The sequence below is a fragment of the Rhipicephalus sanguineus genome, chromosome 5 (genome assembly GCF_013339695.2).
Source record: "Rhipicephalus sanguineus isolate Rsan-2018 chromosome 5, BIME_Rsan_1.4, whole genome shotgun sequence".
Lineage (NCBI taxonomy): Eukaryota > Metazoa > Arthropoda > Arachnida > Ixodida > Ixodidae > Rhipicephalus > Rhipicephalus sanguineus.
Genome location: NC_051180.1, coordinates 113389967 through 113410409, shown reverse-complemented (window position 1 = coordinate 113410409; position 20443 = coordinate 113389967). Strand labels below are relative to the sequence as shown.

The 20443-nt window shown below is 43.8% G+C and overlaps 2 protein-coding genes across 2 annotated transcripts in view; both read left to right on the top strand.

Annotated features, from left to right (window-relative positions):
* Positions 1-20443, top strand: part of LOC119394153 (myosin light chain 1) — a 520807-nt gene that overhangs the window by 471163 nt on the left and 29201 nt on the right. The window lies entirely within an intron of this gene.
* The window catches only part of LOC119394916 (glycine receptor subunit alpha-2), a 35863-nt gene that overhangs the window by 5884 nt on the left and 9536 nt on the right, over positions 1-20443 (top strand). The window contains exons 2-3 of the mRNA XM_037662217.2: positions 8161-8365; positions 19526-19660. Coding sequence (XP_037518145.1) covers positions 8161-8365; positions 19526-19660 — 340 coding nt within the window. The remainder of the gene's footprint in view (positions 1-8160; positions 8366-19525; positions 19661-20443) is intronic.

Below are 20443 nucleotides of genomic sequence, written 5' to 3'. Positions count from 1 at the left end.
GTCAGTGCACGTTAAAGAACACCACATGGTCGAAACTTCCGGAGCCCTCCACTACGGCGTGCCCCATAATCATATCGTGGTTTCGGCACGTAAAACCCCAGATATCATTAATAATTTTGTGATATCATCGTGATGTCACATGATGACGTCATCGCATGACATCTTCGCTTAACCAAAGGTGGGCCGATCACGGAGGCAGTGCAAAACAGAAAAAGAAGAGGATGGCTTTCACATTCGAGTTGTCCTAGGCGAATGCATAAGGGAGGCTGCGAGGTTTTTTCTAAGGAAGCTCCCTACATCGTCTCCTACCTCCGAACACGTGACAGCTGCGGGCAATGAGACTGCACGCTCATACTCATCATCGCCCCTATACGTCGCTAACTGGAACAAGCATTTGGTCATTTCATCACAACATTGTGTTATATCTGCATATGGCTCCTAAATATTTGTCGCACTTAAGCAATGCAATGTTTATTAACATGAGCGTGCTCATAGACAGGCTTAATCGCGTTAAAACATGTCATATACTGCAACTTACTTTGTTTTTGTTTCAGCAATGCACTGGTCTCGAAACATTTTTGGAACAAGGAAAGGCCAGCTGCGAAACAGGTCAAGCCACCTGGCGACAAGCTGTACAGGCTTCCTTATCTGGACAAAATATTCGAAGATTACGACTCCACTGCCTGGCCTTTGTACAACAAAGGCACGTGCCTAAAAGCAATATCGTAAGGATAATTCGCGCTGCATAAAAAATGCGCGCACCAAGCCAAAATTTGTCTAAGTTTGTGGTGCAGAACTTTCAGCACAATAACATGAGAATTTTTGTTTCACCCTTACTGGTACTGATACCGTGGTATTACAGCATGATATTTATTGAAACAATGCCCCCTTTTCTCCATCACGTAAAGAAATCGCACGTATGCAAAATGTATGTGTCACAAAACGCTTCACCTTTAATCAAGGACAATGGCTTGTTTTCATAAATATCGCGTGATCGTAAGGATTACATTATGGAATACTTACGATTTTATGCTGAAGCGGTAATTACTGACTGCCTTACCAAAACGAGATTACTTTGTGTTGTACGTGGTGATGTGTTGCAGGGTGAAGTTACATTTCTGGGATTTTCGAACAGGAAAATATTGCGTGTGTGCTCCACCGCTTCGATAAAGTGCGTTTTAACGAATAAGCTGTAAGCCCTTTCGTGCCCGAATGTTTTGAAACGAATTAAAATTTTACAACAACTGCGTCTGAACCACAATAAAGATGAGAAAATACAGAAAAAAAAGTTCGGCAGATCCCACGTACCATGGGAGTCGATGTTATGCGAAGCATGCGGCGGGAAGGTGACTGTGGCGCAATTTGTTTTACTCAGCGAAACGTTACAAAATGACGCTTAAGGTTTGCATAAATTTTATACGCACACGCATATGTTGACGAGCCGCATATGTGTTATATAATCAGTGGTTTACAGTTGGGTAACGCTGCCAACGGCAACGTGGGTATTATACCAACACCAGAAGCGGTAAGCTGATATGTAGTGCTTATACTTGTCCCTTATGATGGAGAACGCACGCACAATTCACGAAACCGTGTGCAACAGTGGAAGAAGTTCTTGAAAGTTCTTGAACAATGTCATCATCCCCGTGATCAGTGAGCGCCAGCAGCTGGTCATGACTTCTTTTCGGATCACGTCGTGATTGCGGTGACGAGGGGCCCATGTGTAGTGTGGTATGAGGTGTAATAGAGCTGTTGGAAATGGTGGATGCATCGGTCATTTCGTCGATAAATTGTCTGTCGATAGAGCAGGCGACATGTCGGAAACTGAAGTCACCCTTAGCGTTGGTGAGGTATAGGCCGCCGAGGCTGGTAGGCCTGGATAGTGCGACGTATACCAACATTAGTGGATGACGCTTATCGTATTCGTAGACTACCTGGGCGTAGGTGGCCTACGTAGCCCAGTCTACAAAGCGGCTGTCAATCAATCTGGCATCACCCTCGGTCAGCATGAGGCCATCACCGAGCCTCGTAAGAAATGAAGAGGACACTGCGTCGTTCAGGCGGACGAAGTGCACTTTACGGTGTGACGATGTGAGTGTCATACGTAACTTTCGTTAATATATTCCTCCAGGGTCGAGCAATGCTTCAATACAGCTTACTGAATCATAGGAATACAAATGTAATGTTTATTAGACTGCTATAAAAGCGCATCCAAAACTGGAACCACAGACGTTAATCTGATATGATGCCTGTATCGTAGGAGTATCATGTAGTTTTTATTGCTTTTGTTGTAAACTAGATAGCAAGCACCACAACCAAAATTGACGTTGCACCGACATTACCCCTGCATAGGCTGTTTTTCCAAACCAGTTTGTAGACCTGGCGTGGCTTTGCGGTCGAATACCTGATTGCCACGCAGAATACTTGGGTTCGATTCCTGCTGGGATTCTAATTTTCATTTTTTCCATTCGATGGGTCAACGCTGCCGATGTCGGTTTTTCGTAACCCGCTCGCATTTAATGTCTGTTCTCGTCGTTGCTGGATAGATATAAACTGTCAATCACTTGTGGCGCATACCCGTGCACCGTGGCCCGTGGTAAGCGGGTATGTGCCACACGTGTCTGGAGGAAAGGGTTTGACGACGTACACGACAGGATTCTCACGTTATTCATGCCATTACCCGACAGTCATATTTGTCAAATCCTCTTACCCTCCCATGCCTATTTTGGTCTACACCAAGTTAAGGAGGCGATCACGAGAGCCCCCAGACGTAGGCGGCTAGATAGATAGATAGATAGATAGATAGGTAGATAGAAACGCTCAAAGTGCCAAAGGTTCGCTAAGAAATGCTTCGCATTTAAAATTCCCGCTAACGATCTTGTGTAACAATGGGATGATGTTTGTTTTTAACGCGCACACCGAACACTCGGTATGCTGTAAGCAGCATAATGGCTCTCCACATTTGACATTCATAATTGTGGGAAATATGGACTCAATAGGCTTGAAGACCCTTGTGTGCCATGCCATGCCACAGATAACATGAATTATGGAGCAAATTCCGAAGATATAGCACTGAGGCACAACCTTAGTATTTGCGCGTCAGACAAACAAAGCGATTTGATGAGAGGCGCGAATTGGAACATGTAAAAAGTAAGTATGCGTATGTGTTACGTCGCCCTTAATTCAATATTTATAAGCAACGCATAAATATTTGTGAAGTACCACGGACAGTCATATTTATACCTGCAGCAAAAATACGATAAATTATATACAGGCTAGCCCCGCTAACTCTAGCCATAGTTTAACAATATGTCGACGCATTGTATGGTAATGCGACCGAATGTACGTTGCTTACTATTGCATGGGGTAAGTCATAATATTTTTTCTGTTCTGCTTAATTGCTTAATTAACGAAGTTTTGAAGCAGCGAAGCTGGGCAATAAATTCAAATGAGAAAGTTGTAGATTGGTTTGCAAAACGCCTGCTTAGAGAGTTTGTAACTTAATCTCTATAAAGTATTAGTGTTTTTCTGCTTACTACAGATGCCCGCGAAATAGAAGTTTAAAAAAACTGATAGTTGGGCAGGCTAGTATGGGTTCATACCCACACCAACGGCGCCTGTCCTCGCGTATTCTTCGCTTGTATCTCGTGTCCGTCGCGCTGTGTTTATTCATTAAAAAATACCACGCGACATGCCCACTTGCGCACCTAGGCGCACTGTGATTGCAGTGCTCCCTAACGTTGCGAGTACAAACGATATGCTTCCCAACCGGCGGTTTATGATAGCGATGAGCAGACGCCGTGGTTATCGCTTGTGCTACCGCTAGCAACACGTGCGTCATCGCAGAGCGACCACTTTCGTCGGCCACGTCGTGGCAGCCCATCCGGCCAAATCCTATGGTCGTTTGCACGAGGAACGTTAGGGACCACCGCAATCACGGCGAGTATAAGCGCGCAAGTGGGCATATCACGTGATAATTTTTTGTATTTCGCGGGCATTTGTAGTAAACAGAAAAACACTAATACTTAATGGGTGTGAGGTTAGAAACTGTCTAATCAGACATTTTACAAACCAATATAAAACTTTGTCGCTGGAATTTTTTGTCCAGCTTCGTTATTTCAAATGTTAGTTAATTAAGCATTGCTAATTAATGAATTAAGCTGAACACAAAAAATTCTATCACTTACTCCATGTCACAAACATTTGGTCGCGTAGTCGTGGAGTTCGCAGCCACATTTTTAAACTTTGGCTAGAGTTAGCGGGGCCACCCTGTTTAGTGGGGTCCTATCAGTCACACTAACAAAAATAGTGTTGTAATAAATTTTCCTCTACGCTCTTTATGGCAGTTATTTCTGGCAAATGATTACAATCCAATCTCACAAGTTAGAAGAGCAAAAAGTGAGCTAAGCACTTTTACGGGCTAAACAACGCAATTGTCGCCACTGCCGTTACAACCACGCTTACATGACTGCCCGCAGAAAACTTATATTTCTTTTAACTCAACAGGTATTCCGACGCCAGTGCGCGTAAGCGTGTACATAATGACGTTGGGCCCAATAAATACAAACAAATTGGTGAGTTTCTGTTACCTGTCTATATGTAGATCCTCTATATCAAGCCAGACTGTTACTTCACCTGTACTCTTGTTGACACATCGTATATTGTATTTCGTCTGTATTCTGCCCTGCTGCTAACTTTTAAAATGACACGTAGTTGAGGAAGGCGCCAGGGCCGTGGCTCAGTGGTTACGGTGCCCGGCTGTTGACCCGAATGACGCGGGTTCAATCGCTGCTGCGGCGGTCGCACTTCGATGGAGGAGAAATGATAGAGGCCCGTGTACAGCGGGATGTCGGTGCACGTTAAAGGACCCCCCAGGTGGTCGAAATTATCAGAAGCCCTCCAAAAGGACCTCCATGTGGTAGAAATTATCAGACGCCCTCGAATTACATAGGAGAACTCCTGATAATTTCGACCACCCGGGGGTCCTTTAACGTGCACCGACATCCCGCAGTACACTGAGCCACGGCAGTAGCCTTCCTCCACTACGGCGAGCCTCATAGCCTGACTCACTTTGGGACGTTAAGCCCCATAAACGAAGCAACAAACCAACCACAGTTAAAGACATATTTCATTGTGGTGGTATTTATTATACAAAGCCACGGGATCCAGATAGGTTACCGAGCACTTCTAATCAAGACAACGAGGACAGGCTGTCATTGTTTTCTTGACGCTGCTTTCCAACAGGAGGTGGGGAGATGAGGAGGGTTCATTACATTAAGCATTTGGTCGAGTGGCGCTTTTTAAGTTTCAGTTCAGTTTCAGTTTATTTCAATTGAGATTACAATGATCGGTACAAAAAGATATGCAGACGAGGGTCCCAAAGTCAGTGACTGCAAACGGGACCCTCGCCTAAAAATACAAAAAGAGAAGATGTACAGTAAAAACAGGGGAAGAAAATATAGGATACAAGTCAAAAGAAAGAAAAAAACATCAAAAAGTAACGCAAGTCAACTGTAACATGAAGAAACATCGAACAATCAACGTTATACACCGAGAAATGGTCAGAATGAAAGCAAAAAAAAAGCTATCAGTGAAACTGTTTACAGAGAATATAAAGCTTTAATTCATGCCTAAATGTGTTTAAAGAAGTCAGCTGTTTAATTTGTAATGGAAGGTCATTCCAAATTTTAAGCGATGAAAAAGATGATGCCATTTTACCAAGTTGGTGTTACATCGAGGAAGCAGAAAATTAAGATTGTGTGCAAACCTAGTGCAGTTAATGCTGGTACGCAATCTGCCATCAATATATACATAAGGTAGACGATTATGAAGTAATTTAAAAAAGAGAATACATGAATGATATTTAAACAAACCAGAAATTGGTAAAATAGAGTTATTTAGCAGAAGTGTGCAAGCATTCGATTGGAATGGACTATTAGTGATGATACGAATAGCCATGTTCTGTAAATGTTGAATAGATGAAAGGTGAACATTGTACGTGTTTCCCCATGAAGTGATCCCATAAGTAATATGACTATGAATGAACGCAAAGTATAATGATAATAAAGCCTGTAGTGGAAAATAAGTTCGTGCTTTTATTAATGCTCTTATGCCAAAAGCAGTTTTTTGTTTAATGAACGCAATATGGTTGGTAAATTTCAAGTTTGAATCTAATTTTATTTCAAGAAATGATACACAGTTTGTCGCAGTTATTAAATGATTGTTGACAGTTACTTGAGGTACACATGACAACAACCTATGATTAGATATAAATAACATGAACTGAGATTTTATAGGGTTTAAAATGAGATGATTTGTCTTACACTACTCAACGACTCTTTCTAGTTCATTGTTTAGTTTAAAAAGTAAGGAAGTTATGGACGTATCAGACACGGAAATAGTAGTGTCATCTGCATATAAAACAGTGTTTGAGAGCTTAAGATAATCAGGTAAATCGTTAATATATATACAAAACAACAAGGGACCCAATATTGAGCCCTGAGGTACGCCTTGATTAAAAAGTTTTGATTCAGAAAATACTCCACCAACATAGACTGATTGTTCTCGATTATGTAAGTACCTTTTTATTAGAGTAAGGGCAGGGCCAGGTATACCTAAGGATTCAAGTTTAGCAAATAATATAGTGTGGTTAATGGTATCGAAAGCTTTAGTAAAATCTAAAAACACTGAACCAATAAACTTGCCTTTGTCAATAGAACTTCTTATAAAATCGGTTAATGCTATCAAAGCTAAGCTGGTCGAGCTGCCCGGTCGGAAGCCAAACTGGAAAGGGTTCAACAAATTATATTTAGCGAGGTACTTATGTAAACGTGTTAGAAACAATTTTTCAATAAGCTTACTAATCGACGACAGAATAGGGATGGGGCGATAATTAGACACTTGCGATTTGTTCCCTTTTTTAAAGACAGGAATTAATTTTGCTTTTTTCATGGATTAGGGAAATATGCCGCTTTTAAAGACTAAATTAATAAGATTGCACAAGTGTTCCGAAACAGATGAAGCAACAAGTTTTAAGTGATAGGCGGAGATGTTATCTCTACCAGAGCTAGTGTTCTTAAGATTCAGTATTGCAGAATAGACTGCATCTGCTGACACTTGAAAAACAAAAAAAGTAAGATTACAGCGATTAAGCAGATAACTAGAATCTAGCGGGATGTTGTTTCACCTTTTATGTTCGAGGCACCTACTCTGAGTTGGTGAAAGAAATAGTAGTGGAAGAAGTGATAGTTGACGGTAGCGAACAGGGGAATAGTTGATATTTCACGGTGCAGCACCTTTTTTTTAAAGCCGCAAGAAAAGTGAGCATTTAGATTAAAAGAATGAGAGAGAAAAACGCGCCCTCGTTTGCGAAGCTTGCACACTTACATTACCAATTGTGATGCTCCCCTGAGATGATCAGGCGCAGATGCGCGAGAAGTGAGCGTTGAGGCAGGCTGAAAATATACGATCAGCATTATACCTACCCTGCAAAGTTCAGCGGCTTCAATATCGTGAATGAATGCGCATATAATATTTTCCTCTTGGTCCGGTTTGTGATGGACAATGCGAAACCTCTCTATGAAAACGACTAGCCAATTTCACAAATCTCATTATTCGTTAAAGTAGCTTTATTTTCCACTTCTTAATGACCAGCTACCAGCGTTAATTTAGGCCATTTCACTTCTTACCAGCGACCAGCAACCCGCGCTAATTTATGTTCGCTGCCGCTATTAGCGTATTCTTACGTGTGTCCATTCCTATACAGCTATATACATAGGGTGTTTCTAGTAATGTATAAGCTTTTTGTGTATGATATTGCCTGTATACTCTTCTGTGATATTGGTTACCTTGCCAGCTTTTTTATTTCATATCATCACGTTTTGCCATGTATCCCTTTCGTCGTTTCTTGTGCAACATGTTTTGCTGTGCGGCTTGAAAATTTGTTTAGCTCTCATGGGAAAAACTTCAGCGTGTTGAGTTGCAAAAGCAGAAATAAAACGGAAACAAGAAACAAAGATGAATAAGTGTAGGAGTGTCAAATAGCGTAGCCTAGACCAACCCAACGAATGGCGGGGTTAAGTGTTTGACGGTGTCGCGAAATATATCCTGTGGCTTCTCAACAAGTGGCGTATTTAACGTACCACGACAACGTCGTTTCAGACGTACGACCTAGACATTCACCTCCAACAGTCGTGGCACGACCCGAGACTGAACCTGCAGCGCTTCGGCGTCAACCGGACGGTGGGGCTGAACGGTGCCGAGATCGCGGACAAGATTTGGAAGCCCGACCTGTACTTCATGAACGCCAAGCGGGCACGAAAGCACAGCGTCACCATGCCAAATGAACTGGTGGACATCACGCCAAGTGGCGATGTTTATTACACGATGAGGTGAACGTGACGTATCGAATTGCACAAAGCCCGTGAGAATTATAGTTGCGTCATTTTCTGAGGCTTCTCATGACATTCATTTTAACACGAAAGTGTTTTATGCCGGGGTCCACCAAGACTTCAGTGACGTATTTCCGTCACGGAAATGACGTCCAAAAAATATACACAACCAGATGGCAAAGAAAAAAAGCTACCGTCTACAGGCATCGAACCCACGACCGCTCGGTCCGCAACAACAGATGCCGGGCACGCTATCCACTGCGCCACGGTCACAGACGCCGGAGGCTTTACGAACGCGCCTTTTATATCTACCACTCTCCCGGTCGGCGGGGTGGTGTTGACCTCTGGGAGTGCTAAGGTAACGTAATTCGTCATTGTTGCGGCCTCCGCGACTAGCACCTGCAACGCGTTTACGTGTCCGTCCCATTCGGCGCGTTTTCAATAGAAGTTGAATTTTGTCAATGCCTTAACACACCGCGAGGTAGCGACCTCTGCCCAAGCGTCGTAAAAGCGTCAGCGTCGGCGTCGCTCATAGAAACACGCTAATTCACACCAAACATAGCTCTGCGACGCGCGCCTGCCTCACCATGGCTGTAACACTGCGTTCCACGCTCACGCGCTCGCCGCGAGAAAAATCGCGGCCGGGCTACCGGGGCGGCGCGACGCGCTTTGCGTTTCCCTCTAGTATGGCCGTGGTGTTCAATCACATTTTAACATGCCGCGGGATGACGACAAAGTTATGCGTCCAATATGCGACGCTCTTCTGGCTATCACACCTCGTTCTCTGATTACGCTTTCACCATTAACTACTATAGCTACCACAAGGGTTTGTTTAATTATTTCACATGGACGTTAGTCGTCGGGATGGAGATATACCACCAATCATCAAAATAGGTGCATCCACGTTAAACGGTACTATAGCTGCCATACATCAATATACATTGTGCAAACTCTCTCATATCAATGCACAGTAAACATTCAGTTACTTCTGTAAGGGCACGCTTTACTTTCGTGTTAATCCGATTCCTATGACGGAGGGATCAACCATCTTTTTTCTCCTCCTTGGCAGAATCGTCGGAGGACATCTACGTCTTTCCCGATCAAAACTACGCTAACGCTATATGTTCTGCAGGCATAATTAACAAATATTAAAAGGATATGCTCCGTGCACGGCCATAATTTAAAAGATGTTTGCAATGGGTTCTCAAAGTCACCTTATCGAGCTAAAACTCTCACTAAAACGATAGGCAACTAAACTAAACAACCAAACTAGGCAACTAAATTAGGGAACCATACTAGGCTAAACTGATGATAATGAGCGCCTTCAGCGTTCATTCTATTCGTAAAATCAAGATAAATCAAGATGGACTTTTTTGTAGGCGAAATAAAAGTCATTCCGCCAAATTAGCTGTACCTTTGGCGACACGGAATCTTTGCACATCGAGGTCGGAAATTGGGACGGCTATGCTCTCCCACAGTAGAGTATGTACTACTCTACATCGTGACAAAAATAAATAGGAGTCTATTACCAAGGGAAGAGCAATAGCGCAGCGTCATATATTTTATAGGATGGGTAGATTGTTCCTCTGCAGATGTTTCTTACTCTGATTAGCTATGTCTATCCTCCTATATGCGACTATAACAACTCTTTACGCTCAACAACCACCTCACGAGAACGCTGTATAAAACTGAAAGAGCGACTGTAATACTGGAAGAAAAATTAAGGCAACTTGGCTCTAGTAGTGCCAAGTTGCCTGAAGGAAGTGCGGAGCTGGGCGGCCTTCTTCGTTTCACTTTATTTTCCCCTTGATTTCTTCCTCTCTGTCTTTTTTTTTTGTCTCACCTCTCTGTTCTTTCTATCTTTGTTGTTGCTGTTTACTTCTATTTCTTTCTTTCTCTCTTTATATATTTTTCTGTATCTCGCTCTTTCTATCTTTCTTTCTCTCTCCCTTTCTATTTCTCACTTCCTCTTTCTATCTATCTTTATTCATTTGTTTCTATTTGATTCTCTCTCTTTTTTCTATTTCTGTCTTTCTTCCCTTTCTTTCAGTCTATTTCTCTCTTTCTCTTTCTTTCTATGCTATGCTTTACTCTCTCCTTCCTCATTTCCCTCCTCCTCAGCCTTACTTCCCTTTCCCACCCCCCTTGCTATACTATACTATACAAGGCTACGTTATATTCTGCTCGCGTGGCTAGATAGCCGAGTGGTCACGACGCTCGCCTTCAGATCGCGGGTACGCGCGTTCGAATCCCGCCTCGCCAAGAAATTTTGTTTCGTCACGAATTTCTCTCTCTCTCTCACTCTTTCTTTATCTATTTCTGTACTCGTTTTCTCGCCCACCAGAGTTATTGCATCCCACCCCGGACAAATTGTTGCACATGTTGTGGGAGCTAAGATGAAGATGAGGAAGAGGACGCAGAGAGTACGTGCCGGTTCATGATGATGATAGTTTTCTGTTAGCTCTGCACGGACTAACGGTCGACTTAAACATCTCCGCAGTTGAAAATAATTGGCAGTGCAAGTACAACACTGCGTTACACCTCGAGGTAAAAATGCTCAGCAGCAATAATGGTTGTCACTATTACCATCATGAATTCTGCATGGCACTCGGAAAGATGGATTAAGAAATTATGTATAAAAAGATACAGAAATTTATTCTCTAATTTTGCGACATGTTTTGACTCGCGGTGGCAAGCGCACCTGCTTTCTTTCTCGGCGAACCATAGCTTTATTTATTTTCAGCAATGCCTCTTCAAATCGGATTTAGTATAGCTTATATCTGCCCCGGTATCCCCACGTCTGGTCTCGTTCCGTGGTTTTAAGTGAACCTTCCGGGCAAACAATATTATGTGAAATGGTGATGGCTAATTCATGCAAGAAGTGGAAGTATTGCGAAGCTGATAATATAAGCGCGCTGTCCGACGTTAATGCGCTAGAACTTAGACTGATGAACTTATAGTTTTCTTGAATAGTCTACGATAAAAATGTTTAAAAATAAAATAACTGCGACTGTCTGCGCGATATGTGTATGTTTTCGAACAAAAGCCTTTGCGGCTGTTTTTATACGGTGCAACGTAGCGCTGCGCGAGGCTTAAGCAAATAAATTGCCTGTGTGAAAAATCTTCTTCGACATTCACAATATTTGCGGGTGAATTTTCACGCGGTACGTCGGTGCCACTTACGAAGCTGAATAACATATGATGGAGACTGGCCAACGAAAACCAACAATCAAACGCGCATTAAAGACTTCAGGTTGGCATCCCAAGATATAGCCGGAAGTTGGGAAGATTCACTTGGAAGACCACACAAGGGACGCTTCGTGATTGAGTGTGTCTAGATTAGTTTTTATACCCATTTTATGGCGATTAGCTGCGAAGTTGTACGGAAAGAAGGAAGACATGGATAAAAAAACCAGTACAACTTCAGCGCTCATCTTCGTGCGAATATCCCAACCCAGCAGTCCATGATTCCACTCATTTCTTTGGCGACTAATGTGTTCAGGCTATTTAAAATACGTGTCGTCTCCTTTCAGGCTCACACTAGAGTTAACCTGTCCAATGAGATTCAGGCGTTACCCACTTGACATCCAGAGGTGCCCCATGACGATTAGCACTTGTGAGTATACGCCCACATCAAAAACCACTCTTACATATTCCACATAAGCAAGCGTATCATTTAAGCCTGCACACGTAGTACATGGAAGACAGGACCCGGAAGTGCAGCTTGGTTTATGTGTATGTTCATGATTATGTACATTGGCAAAAGCTGATATTCATGAGTATGTAGTATGTCTATGAATGAAACTCTAAATGAACATTCGAACGATGGCAAAAGTTTATTCACCAGTAGTCTGTCGACGACTTCTTCAACTGGACCGTTTTATTTCCTTATTCTTGATGTACTTTCTCCTATCTTTTATCACAAAAATTTGAAGTGCCTCACTGGTTGAAGTGAAGTGCAAAGTAAAACAAAAAAAGGACAGTGACTAAACCGTTTGTCCATGTGCATTGGACAAACGGCGCGGACAAATGGTTTCGTCGCTGTTTTTTTTTCTCTTTCTTGTTGCCCTACAAAGATAAAAGTTAACGCATTACGACGTCCCACTTTAGGAATGGCGTGTCTTTTAAAATACGGCGAGCAACAGCACGAAAAGTATAACGAATGGATCTTATACGAACTGAAAAAACGGTCAATAAATGGGAATCAGCGCCATTCGTAGATGCACCGAATAATCGCGAAACATCCGTGCTGTACACCAATGCCCAGAGTAGATTATAAAATTTCTTACGGGGACAATAAACGTCTTTGCATAGAAACCAAATCCCACAAGCAATTACGCGACTTCATCAAACATGTTCGTCTTGTTGGAACGATCCTGCCTTACTCGGCACCAATGAATTCAGCGGTGAGTTCATCGTTGCAGAAACTTTGTCGCTTGACAGACGCTTTTATTCAAGTATGTGCAACCACCGCCTCTCACAACGAGTTTTCCTTTAGGTTTTTATTTATTAGCGTGCATTCGAGGTTTATCTTATTCTCTGCTTTGATATTTGTTATTTCACATTCGTCTGAGTTATGTGTACATAAGTGTACGTGTTCATTACGTGTACGTGTTTACTTCAGGCGCTCATACTATTCTATAACACCTGGCTGTGACATTTTATTCCAATACGTGATAGATAGCCCAATCTACCAGGCTTTTTACCGAACACAAACGCGAGGTACTTTTTATCATTTTCAAAGCGTACAGTGATGGCCTAGTGAAACTATCTGCCGTCATTAGCAGTTTCCCAAATAATTCGACAAAATTGTTGAATTCTTAATAGTTAACTAGTAGTGATGGTTAAACTAAATATCTGAGTTATTGACGTTATAGACCTAATTCGACTGCAACGTTTCTGCCTTTCCGCCTGAAGATATTTTTATTGGCGCTGCCTTTGGTATAACTCTTTAAAAGGCGAGACACATTGGAACGATCTTTTTCTTTACAAAACAGTTGCCACTTTCCGACAATAGATAATTACTGTTGTTTAGCGAAGCTCAGAGAAGGAAAAAGACGTGTTACTGTAGTTTCTTGTTACTAGAGATGTCCTTTACGCAGTAGCCACCACGCTTTAGAAACACAATGTTTGACATTTTCTGCGTTTGTTCTAATAAAAAAAAACGCCAGGCCTGCGCTGAAACCGCAGCACAGTCACAGCGAAAGCTGGAAGAGCGGCGTTTCTAGAGCTCGTTGTTAGCTCTCTTGGGGCTACAATACAAGTAGACTAGAAAGGTGCCCACTACGCCATAAATCACAATTTTTGTGAAGTTGCGAAGCACCTACTAAGCCATTATTGGTCATTCTGCGGAGAAGCGAGGCACCAGCTACACGTCTGTAAGGCATTATGTGCACTTTGTTGACGCGACGACTGATGACGATGAAGAATTATGGCTCAGCCCTTTGTAATGGGTTGGAAGCTTTAAACGGCCCACCAGTTATGTAATTTGCATTGCGTGATGCCCGCTCGCTATTTCCCTCTCCCGTCATGCTGTATAACATACGTTGACGTGGGAGAGAGACGGGGGGGGGGGCGAAGAACTTTACTGAGACCCCGAGGAAATGGATCATGCGCTCATGGGCTTCCTTGGCAACCAATCCAAGTGCACTTGCGAGGAACCCACTATGCTATAAAGCATTGCAATTTTACTGAGACCCCGAGGAAATGGATCTGCGCTTATAGGCTTCCTTAGCAACCAATACAAGTGCACTTGCGAGGAACTCACTACGCTCTAAATCATTCTAATTTTGAGAAGTATGGCAGCAGGCACTGTGCCATTTTTCGTCATTTTACGGAGATCCGTGGTACCTGCTAAACGCATGTAAGGCATTATGCGCACTTTCTTGATGCTGTGCCTGATGACGACGAAGAATTATGGCAGAGATCTTTGTAATGGGTTGGAAGCATTTCACAAACTACTCGTTGCGCAATTCGCATTGTGTGACGCCTAGTTACAGAATTCGCGTTGTGCGACGCTTGGTGCTTATTTTACTCTTCTACCACGCTATATTGCATATCCTAATGTGGTTCCTTCCCGACACGAAGCCTGTATAGGACCTTTTTGCAAAGCAGTTTCAAGCACCGGCATGGCTGAGAGGTTGAATACTGGGCTCCCACGCAGAGGGCCCAGGTTAGAACCTCGTTCCATCCTGGGATTTTTTTCTTATTTAGTTTTTTTTCTTATTTCGATCGATACTGGTTACGGACACCGGCGGCGGCGGCGGCAGCGGCGGCGGCGGCGGCGGCGGCGGACAACTACGGCGCCAAAAACGGCCGGTGAAATGATCTCATAACAGCTTTCGCTGTAAAATGATGCAACATGTTTCTTTCATAATATCATTCTGCAGTCCTTTGAGAACATTTTGGGGGACTTTGAACAAAATTGAGATTGGGGTTTCCTTACTATAGATTTTTGAATCGAGGAGCACTTTTGTCTTTTACAGCGAAAGCTGTTATGAGATCATTTCACCGGCCGTTTTTGGCGCCGTAGTTGTCCGCCGCCGCCGCCGCCGCCGCTTCCGCCGCCGCCGCCGCTGTCCGTAACCAGTATCGCTCGAAATAAGAAAAAAAAACGAAATAAGAAAAAATTCCAGGATGGAACGAGGTTCGAACCTGGGTCCTTTGCGTGGGAGCCCAGTATTCAACCTCTGAGCCATGCCGGTGCTTGAAACTGCTTTGCTAAAAGGTCCTATACAGGCTTCATGTCGGGAAGGAACCACATTAGGATATGCAATATAGCGTGGTAGAAGAGTAAAATAAGCACCAAGCGTCGCACAACGCGAATTCTGTAACTAGGCGTCACACAATGCGAATTGCGCAACGAGTAGTTTGTGAAATGCTTCCAACCCATTACAAAGATCTCTGCCATAATTCTTCGTCGTCATCAGGCACAGCATCAAGAAAGTGCGCATAATGCCTTACATGCGTTTAACAGGTACCACGGATCTCCGTAAAATGACGAAAAATGGCACAGTGCCTGCTGCCATACTTCTCAAGATTAGAATAATTTAGAGCGTAGTGAGTTCCTCGCAAGTGCACTTGTATTGGTTGCCAAGGAAGCCCATGAGCGCATGATCCATTTCCTCGGGGTCTCAGTAAAGTTCTTCGCCCCCCCCCCCCGTCTCTCTCCCACGTCAACGTATGTTATACAGCATGACGGGAGAGGGAAATAGCGAGCGGGCGTCACGCAATGCAAATTACATAACTGGTGGGCCGTTTAAAGCTTCCAACCCATTACAAAGGGCTGAGCCACAATTCTTCATCGTCATCAGTCGTCGCGTCAACAAAGTGCACATAATGCCTTACAGACGTGTAGCTGGTGCCTCGCTTCTCCGCAGAATGACCAATAATGGCTTAGTAGGTGCTTCCCAACTTCACAAAAATTGTGATTTATGGCGTAGTGGGCACCTTTCTAGTCTACTTGTATTGTAGCCCCAAGAGAGCTAACAACGAGCTCTAGAAACGCCGCTCTTCCAGCTTTCGCTGTGACTGTGCTGCGGTTTCAGCGCAGGCCTGGCGTTTTTTTGGTGTTTCGAGAATGAAAATTTACTACTTTGAAAATTATTAGAGAAATACAAGTGCAGAGGTTCATTAATCCCATAGAGGCCTATTGATACTGCAAATATGAACAAGCTAAGATGTTCACAGAAGTAGCTATAGCGTCCCAAATATGACTGATTTTCAAAAACGCGGCGCTTTTTGTGAAATTTTAAAAATAGATAATTTGCTCAAAATTCCATGAAATAATAAGGGCCATTTCCCCTTTACTTCTACTTCCGCTAAAAAGAAAGATATTTGTAATATATAGCTTCAGCAGCTGCCAGCATTGTTCCGAATTTACGAAAACGCACTCTTCGTAAAATGGTCGTCGTCAACCGGCGACGCTTGCGGAATTTTCCTGTGTTGAAAAAATTTTTTATTTGAAAACGAACTGCGATCTTGTGCTGTGCAGTCATATGTACAGAACATACAAAAATTATCAGGAAAATCGGAAACATCAAGTATACAACGTTTTTTGATCTTTCGTGGAATCGACCTTAAGCTGATTTTCCGAGTTTAATACAACCAGGATATCTCATACAACTTGTGTCAATATATCCTGTATAAAGCGCACCACCACGAAACACAACGTAAGTTGTACTTCAAGATAAAAAGTTTCACAGATTTTCGACGTATTTCCGTCACGGAAATGACGTCGAAAAAATGTACACGATCAGATGGCAAAGAAAAAAAGTTCAGTCAACGGGCATCGAACCCACGACCGATCGGTCCGCAACAACAGATGCCAGGCGCGCTATCCACTGCGCCACTGTTACAGACTCTAGAGGCTTTACAAACGCGCCTTTTATATCTACCACTCTCCCGGTCGGCGGGGTGGTGTTGCCCTCTGAGGGCGCAAAGTAGAATAATTCGTCATTAATGTGGCTTCCGCGATTAGTACCTGCAACGCGTTACACGTTCGTCCCATTCGGCGCGTTTTCAATAGAAGTGCGATTTTGTCAATGCCTTAACACACCGCGAGGTGGAGACCTTAACGCAAGCGTCGTAAAAGCGTCGGCCTCGCTCATTTCATCACGCTAATCAAACCAAAAATAGCTCTGCGACGCGCGCCTGCCTCACCTGGCTGTAACACCGCGTTCCCCGCCTACGCGCTCGCCCCGAGAAAAATTGCGGCCAGGCTACCGGGGCGGCACGACGCGCTTTGCGTTTCCCTCTAGTGCGGCCGGGGTGTTCAATTACATTTTAACATGCCGCAGGATGGCGACCAAGTTCTGCGTCCAATATGCGACGCTCTTCTGGCTATCACAACTCGTTCTCTGATTACGCTTTCACCGGTTAACTACTACAGCTACCACAAGGGTTTGTTTAATCATTGAACATGGACAGGGGCGTAGCCAGATATTTTTAGGAGCGAAGCTCCTTAAGGCGGCACCCGTTCGCCCTCGAAGTAGTGCGTAACCAGTCGTAACGCTAGTACCAGATCTTGACCTCCAAGGTGGTGCCGGTGGGAGATTTTTCCTGTGCGTTGTTGAACAATAAAAAATTCGCAGCGTGCGCGTTAACTAAAAGCCGAATTCTTCTGTCTCTCATTCCCCATTAGCAGCCATTGGCATGTTCCAGTAGGAAACGTTAGTAGAAGTAGAAGTGTAAGTGTTAGCTAAAAGCCGACTTCTTCTGTTTCTCATTCCCATTAGCAGCCATTGTTTACCTCCAAGGTAGTGCCTGGTGAGATTTCTCCTGTGCGTGATTAAACAATAAAAATTTTGTTCAAAACGCCGTTGATTGATGAAATAAACCAACGAAAGACGCCAGATGTTTTCTAAAAGCAAAACGAAAAGACGCCAGATGTTTCTAAAGCAAAACGAAAAGACGCCAGCTGCTTAAAGGGCCCCTCACCAGGTTTGACAATATTGAGCTAACGAGCGCAATGCATACACTGGGCGTTCATGATCACATCTGCCAAAATTTGCAACGCTACGCGCCGCGGAAATGGGTCAAATTTCAAGGTGAACGCTGGTTGCCCTTCCTCTCGCGGGCGCGCGCTTTGGAGAATGAGGGGATGACGTACATGAGAAAATGGCCCTAAGTAGATGGTAGTGCTGTGACGTCGCTCCTCTACGTAGAGGACTATGCTCTGACGTCGCCAACAGTAGCACGTGACACTGCGATAATTATTTGACACGACATGTGTAGTTTGTGTAATTTGTTGCCTGAATAGATTAATAAACCTTGAGAGAAATAATGAGACACACAAAGGGAATGTGTGCGTCTTTCTCATTTTTTTCGTGAATTGGAGTGAGATACGGGGCTAATGTGCCTCCCTTTCCCATGCATTCGTGTCCCCGCGGTTAGCGCATCGAGCAGACGCCAGCCCTGGAAACGAAAGTAATGTTCTGGCGCGTTCGAGCACTCATTATGCTCATTTACTCTACCGCGTCCAAGTAAACATTTATGCGGCACTGGCTCATGAACCGCCACTCTCGTGCCCGTACAAATGTCTCAACTTTCATGGCCGTCCCGCAGAAACAGGCCATACACCACAGAGAACGCCGACAAAACGCCCACGGCCGCTACATAAAAAAAAAGGTAGCGGCCGTGCAACGCCGCTTGCGTGCTCGGGCTAGCTAGGGCACGTCATGCGCACGTGGCCATGCATGTGCATGACGTTTTCATGCGTATGTGTCAAGTGAAGAGGGCAGGGAAGGGATTTGGCTTGCTAAGGCTACACGGGGCGAGTGGCAAGGGTTTGAAACTCGCCTCCTCGCATCATGGTTTCGCGCCGCTACAAATTATTGTTTTTCTCAGCTCGTAATGAACCGATTTGAAAAATTCTTGCGGCATACTACTCTTCATTCGGCACACAACAACTTCCAGCGTCTAACTAAAATTTTCTATGTGGCCTGGTGAGGGGCCCTTTAACGAAAGACGCCAGATGTTTTCTAAAGCAATGGTTTTCTAAACAATGAAAATTCACAGCGTACATGTAAAATTAAAGTGAGCTGCAAGTCGTCATAACTCATCCAACCTTTAGTATAAACGCGCCCGATCTCACGTCGGTGATGATGTACTGGGCAGAATTCACGGAAGATTCACGGTTTACCGATGAACCTCCGCAGCTTCGCCCACTCATCATCATTCACTCCGTGGATATGCTGTGATTTTTTTTCGGGGGGGGGGGTCAACCATACTTTATGTATGTTCGTGCGTGCGTTTGTATGTGCGCGTGTATATATACGCAAGCAAAACTGAAAAATTTCGGGGGGGGGGGGGGGTTCAACCCCCCCAACCCCCCCCCCTGGCTACGCCCCTGAACATGGACGTTAGTCGTCGGCATGGAGATGTACCTCCAAGCATCAAAGTGGGTGCATCCACGTTAAACGGCGCTATAGCTGCCAGACATCAATATACATTGTGCAAACTCTATTATATCAATTTACAGTAAACATTCAGTTACTTCTATAAGGGCACGTATTACTTTCGTGTTATTCCCATTCCTATATGACGGAGGGATCAACCATGTTTTTTTTGGGTTTTTTTTTTTTGCCGTTCAAGCTTCCACAATTCACACTGACACAACGCATTCTTTTCTCCAGATTCGGAGACTACGCAAAAGGCCATTCTGCTATGGGAAGACGTCGATCCGGTATTCTTCGAGGGCGAAGTGCAAATTCCTCAGTTTCGCTTGCTGGACATGGTCTACGAGAACTTTACTATGTCCTTTGATACAGGTAGGAGGCTCGATGTGGCGTCATATACGCAAAAATACGATATAGAAGATAAACAATGCTAGAAATAGCGATGAACAAAGAGAGGAAACACCGCTATGCCATTCCGAAAAGCATCTGACTGGGTATGCTTTCGCACGGGCAACAAAACATGAGAATGTGGTTGTAAGAAAAAAAACTGAAAAAAGAAAGACAGTGAACGCGTGCCAACGCACGTAGCTCAAGCCAGATATTATAAATAAGCAGTATGGTGTCTTCACTGCCTCCTGGACCGAATATCCATATTTTAGAAGTGTCTTAACAGGCAATGTACGGCTCTCTAAGTACCGCTATGCAATGGACATTGAGTGCCCTAGTAAGTCGAATCGAGAACAGTGGTCTATCTTCTCATCGCAACCGTATACATCGCATAAAACTCAGTCATCCAAACGAAACAGAATTGCCGGCGAAGATGAGCATTGAAGTGATGAACAAGACAGTGTCGCTGAAGCCAAACCTTCGTCAAGAGGACTTGTCAGACGACTATTCCTGTTGTTGAAACGATGGCTCTAGCAAAATCTCCTGTCCGACATTTTTTCGTCACTTCAAAACTCACTCAGTCGTTCCAAATGCTGCTGCGTATGGTAGGTTTCGTGAAGTCAGAGATAAATTTATTGTGGTAGAAAAGGAGAGAAGTCAGCCTGAATCAACGTTATGACATGCTTCTCAACCTTGGGCAAGGAGTGCAAAATGAGATGAAGAAATGAGGTGTTTATTATGAGGATGAAGTGAGACAAAAACTTGAAT